We start from the raw sequence: 1,969 nt of genomic DNA, 5'->3' as shown, positions 1-1,969 counted from the left end.
GGGATGTGTGTGGTGTGCCCTGGTTTTCCTGGAGATGTTGGGATGTGTGTGGTGTCACTTTGTTATCCTTGGTTGTCCTGGAGATGTTGGGATGTGTGTGATGTCCCCTAGTTTTTCCTGGAGATGTTGGGATGTGTGTGGTGTGCCCTGGTTGTCCTGGAGATGTTGGGATTTGTGTGATATCCCCTAGTTTGTCCTGGAGATGTTGGGATGTGTGTGGTGTCCCCTGGTTTCCCTGGAGATGTTGGGATGTGTGTGATGTCCCCTAGTTTTTCCTGGAGATGTTGGAATGTGTGTGGTGTCACTTTGTTATCCTTGTTTGTCCTGGAGATGTTTGGATGTGTGTGATGTCCCCTGGTTGTCCTGGAGATGTTGGGATGTGTGTGGTGTCATTTTATTATCCTTGTTTGTCCAGGAGATGTTGGGATGTGTGTGGTGTCCCCTGGTTGTCCAGGAGATGTTGGGATTTGTGTGCTGTCCCCTGGTTGTCCTGGAGATGTTGGGGTGTGTGTGATGTCCATTGGTTTTCCCATTTCCCCTCTCTGGGGTGGGTTTGCAGCTCCCAGGGCAGCTGTGTCTCTCCTGGGGGAGGACCTGGACATTGTGGAGGGGTGGCACTGGCAGCCCGGGTGGCGAGGGGTGGCCTGGGTCACCCAACCCTGCCCCGGGATCCGTGTCCTCCCGCTCCCAGGGCAAGACCTCCATCCAGAAGAGCAGCTACGAGCCCCTGTGGAACGAGCAGATCGTGTTCACCGAGATGTTCCCCCCCCTGTGCAAGAGGATCAAGGTCCAGATCCGGGACTCGGACAAGGTCAACGACGTGGCCATCGGGACCCACTTCATCGACCTGAGGAAGATCTCCAACGAAGGGGACAAGGGTAAAGCTGGAGGGGGGGACACATTGGGGACCTCCTTCCCTTTGGCAGAGTTCCCAAAATACCCCAGGCTCCTTCCCCACCCCTGGGCACGGCTGGTGCCCACCCAGAGAGGCTCTGGGGTGCTGGAAGGGTCTCCTGGGCTCGCTGGAGCTCAGGAAAACCGGGCCCTGTCCCACCCTGTCCCGAGCCCTCCGTGCAATCCCGGGAAGCAAAGACACCCAGGAGCAGTTGGGCCCTTCCAAAAAAATGAGTTGCCACCGATGGGCGAGCGCTGGAGGGTCCCCCCCCTGCCCACCCCAACCCCAAAATCCAGGGGCAGAGCTGGGAGAGCAGAGCTGGGTTGGGAGAGGGACCGATGGGAGGTTCTTCTTCCTTAGTGCCCAAAGTGGGGAATTACTCACTGGGAGACTCGAGTGTCCTTGGGCTGTGCCCTGTCCTGTCCCATCCCTGGTTTCCCTGAAAAACCTCCCTGGAAAAACAGGAGGCTCAAGGGGGAGAACCTTTTCCTGCCCCACAACTCCCTGACAGGAGGGGGAAGCCGGGGGGGTTCCCCAATTCCCAGGGAACAAGGGACAGGAGGAGAGGGAATGTCCTCCAGTGTCCTTCCAGGCTCAGGTGGGATATTGGGAACAATTCCCGCATGGAAAGGGCTGTCAGGCCTTGGAATGAACTTCCCAGGGCAGGGCTGGAGTCACCATTCCTGAAGGGATCTCAGATCCCTGTGGATGTGGCCCTTGGGGACGTGAATCCGTGGTGGTCTTGGCAGTGCAGGGAATGCTTGGATTCCGTGATCTCCAAGGCTTTTTCCAACCTGAACCATCCCTAAGGATTCTGTGCCATCCTGGCACTGTCCCAGCTCCTACAATTCCCTGGAAGGAAGTTTCAGGAGGTCCCCAATTCCCGGGGAACGAGGGACAGGAGGAGAGGGAACGGCCTCCAGCTGTGCCAGGGGAGGCTCAGGTTGGACAGGAGGAGGAATTTCTCCCTGGAAAGGGTGGTCAGGCACTGGCAGGGGCTGCCCAGGGAGGTTTGGAGTGCCCAGCCCTGGAGGTGTCCCAGGAAGGCCTGGCTGTGGCACTCAGGGACAAGGT

At 58.1% G+C, this 1,969-nt stretch overlaps 1 protein-coding gene across 1 annotated transcript in view; it reads left to right on the top strand.

Moving 5' to 3' along the window:
- Nucleotides 1–1,969, top strand: part of LOC113940853 (otoferlin-like) — a gene marked incomplete at both ends in the record, with an annotated part of 7,406 nt that overhangs the window by 782 nt on the left and 4,655 nt on the right. The window contains one exon of the mRNA XM_027632006.1: nt 692–878. Within this exon, the coding sequence (XP_027487807.1) occupies nt 692–878 (187 nt within the window). The remainder of the gene's footprint in view (nt 1–691; nt 879–1,969) is intronic.

Source organism: Corapipo altera, unplaced genomic scaffold, assembly GCF_003945725.1.
Source record: "Corapipo altera isolate COAL_440 unplaced genomic scaffold, ASM394572v1 61125, whole genome shotgun sequence".
Taxonomy (NCBI): Eukaryota; Metazoa; Chordata; class Aves; order Passeriformes; family Pipridae; genus Corapipo; species Corapipo altera.
Note: the sequence above shows the minus strand (reverse complement) of the source record. Positions and strands in the feature narration are given on the sequence as shown.